This window comes from Lucilia cuprina, unplaced genomic scaffold (assembly GCF_022045245.1).
Source record: "Lucilia cuprina isolate Lc7/37 unplaced genomic scaffold, ASM2204524v1 Scaffold_8285, whole genome shotgun sequence".
NCBI classification, from domain to species: domain Eukaryota; kingdom Metazoa; phylum Arthropoda; class Insecta; order Diptera; family Calliphoridae; genus Lucilia; species Lucilia cuprina.
In genome coordinates this window covers 1-1,495 of record NW_025813223.1, presented here as the reverse complement: position 1 = coordinate 1,495, position 1,495 = coordinate 1, and the positions used below count along the sequence as shown (strand labels likewise).

At 28.6% G+C, this 1,495-nt stretch overlaps 1 protein-coding gene across 1 annotated transcript; it reads right to left on the bottom strand.

The window, feature by feature from the left end:
• Positions 1 to 180: 180 nt before the first annotated feature.
• LOC124421258 lies at positions 181 to 843 on the bottom strand. Its single transcript, XM_046956139.1, has 2 exons — positions 604 to 843; positions 181 to 537 (listed from the first exon to the last, which is right to left on the bottom strand). The coding sequence occupies exons 1-2, from the start codon at positions 772 to 774 to the stop codon at positions 346 to 348; spliced, it is 363 nt and encodes a 120-aa protein (XP_046812095.1). The 5' UTR covers positions 775 to 843; the 3' UTR covers positions 181 to 345.
• Between the last annotated feature and the right edge of the window lie 652 nt (positions 844 to 1,495).

Here is a 1,495-nt window from a genome sequence, read left to right as displayed (position 1 = left end):
CTAGTCTATAGTCTAGTCTATAGTCTAGTCTTTAGTCTATTCTATAGTCTAGTCTATAGTCTAGTCTATAGTCTAGTCTATAGTCTAGTCTATAGTCTAGTCTATAGTAATATTTTTATTATCATGTTTTTTAACAAAATTGACAGCTTTTGTTAAAAAATTAAACGATTGAGAAAAATATTTAATGAAATATTTAATATTTTTTTATTAAATTTAATCAATAATTATTTTCATATATACAAAGTTTGTTTTTTCTAGATTATATAATGATAATGAAATTATTTGTATTACTGAATAAATTCGGTTATGCAGATAACTGAATTGTTCCTTTTCTGGCACAAATATTTAGTCTTTGCCGTAAAATTCCACTGTCGAGTTAATACCAGCAGAACGTTGTCCTCTCAAAATAACCGTAGCCGAATCTAAACGACCTTCAATATCTTTTTCCACCCCATAGGCTAGTACAGGTATTGTATCAGATGAATCTCTATTATAAACCCAAATGTCAACAATTTCTTCATTTGTAGCAGCTTCACCCTTAAATTATTGACATTAAAAATAATTGAAAATTTGTTCTTGTTATTTAAAAACTCAATAACTTACATCTTTAGGATAGGCCACATAGACGTCCTGAGCGAAACCTTGTATGGGTTCACGAATAACGTTTACACGATATAATAGCTTATTGCCAACACCTTTACCCCATTTGACGGGATTGGCCTGTGATAAACAGGCCAATGTTAGGATTAATGCAAAACTTTGAAAAAATTTCATATTTTTTTATTAATTAAAGGAGATTTATGTTAAACTTAAAAGCTGTTTAACACAACTGATTCAAAACCATGGATTTTCTTTCTTTATATAGTGTTCATAATGTATGCATTTTTTTTTAACTCTGGTTTGAGAGTGAAATTTTCATAAAGACGGAATTTTTTTAACAAAAACCCACACATCCCTTTGCATTTATTATCAGTTGTTGCTGATTTTTGCTGGTGTGGTTACAGTCCGTTCTTATATTGGACAAATATGTTAAGTCCAATTTTTAAAACTTTATTTTTTGGAAATTTAATCTTTTAATTTAGTTTTCTTTTGGACTAGAGACTTTATTCTTTATATATTAAAAAATTGCATACATGAAGTTAATCTAATTGGCAAATAAAACATCCCGTTGAACGTGCTTTGCAGTTCAATCTATACTTTTACCTATAAAAACAACATACCTACATACTGTAAACTAATCATCGTATATTAGAGTATTTTATGGGAAACCCCTTTGTTAACTGAAACAAATTTCTTCAGAAATTGAGTTTTCTTTGAATATATTTATGATTTATTTTGTAACAATTATTGCAAAAGTTTAGAAATAGTTAAGTTCATGTGCAGTTGTAGTTCAGTTCTAGTTCAGTTCTAGTTCAGTTCCAGTTCTAGTTCAGTTCTAGTTCAGTTCTAGTTCAGTTCTAGTTCAGTTCTAGTTTAGTTCTAGTTCAGTTCTAGT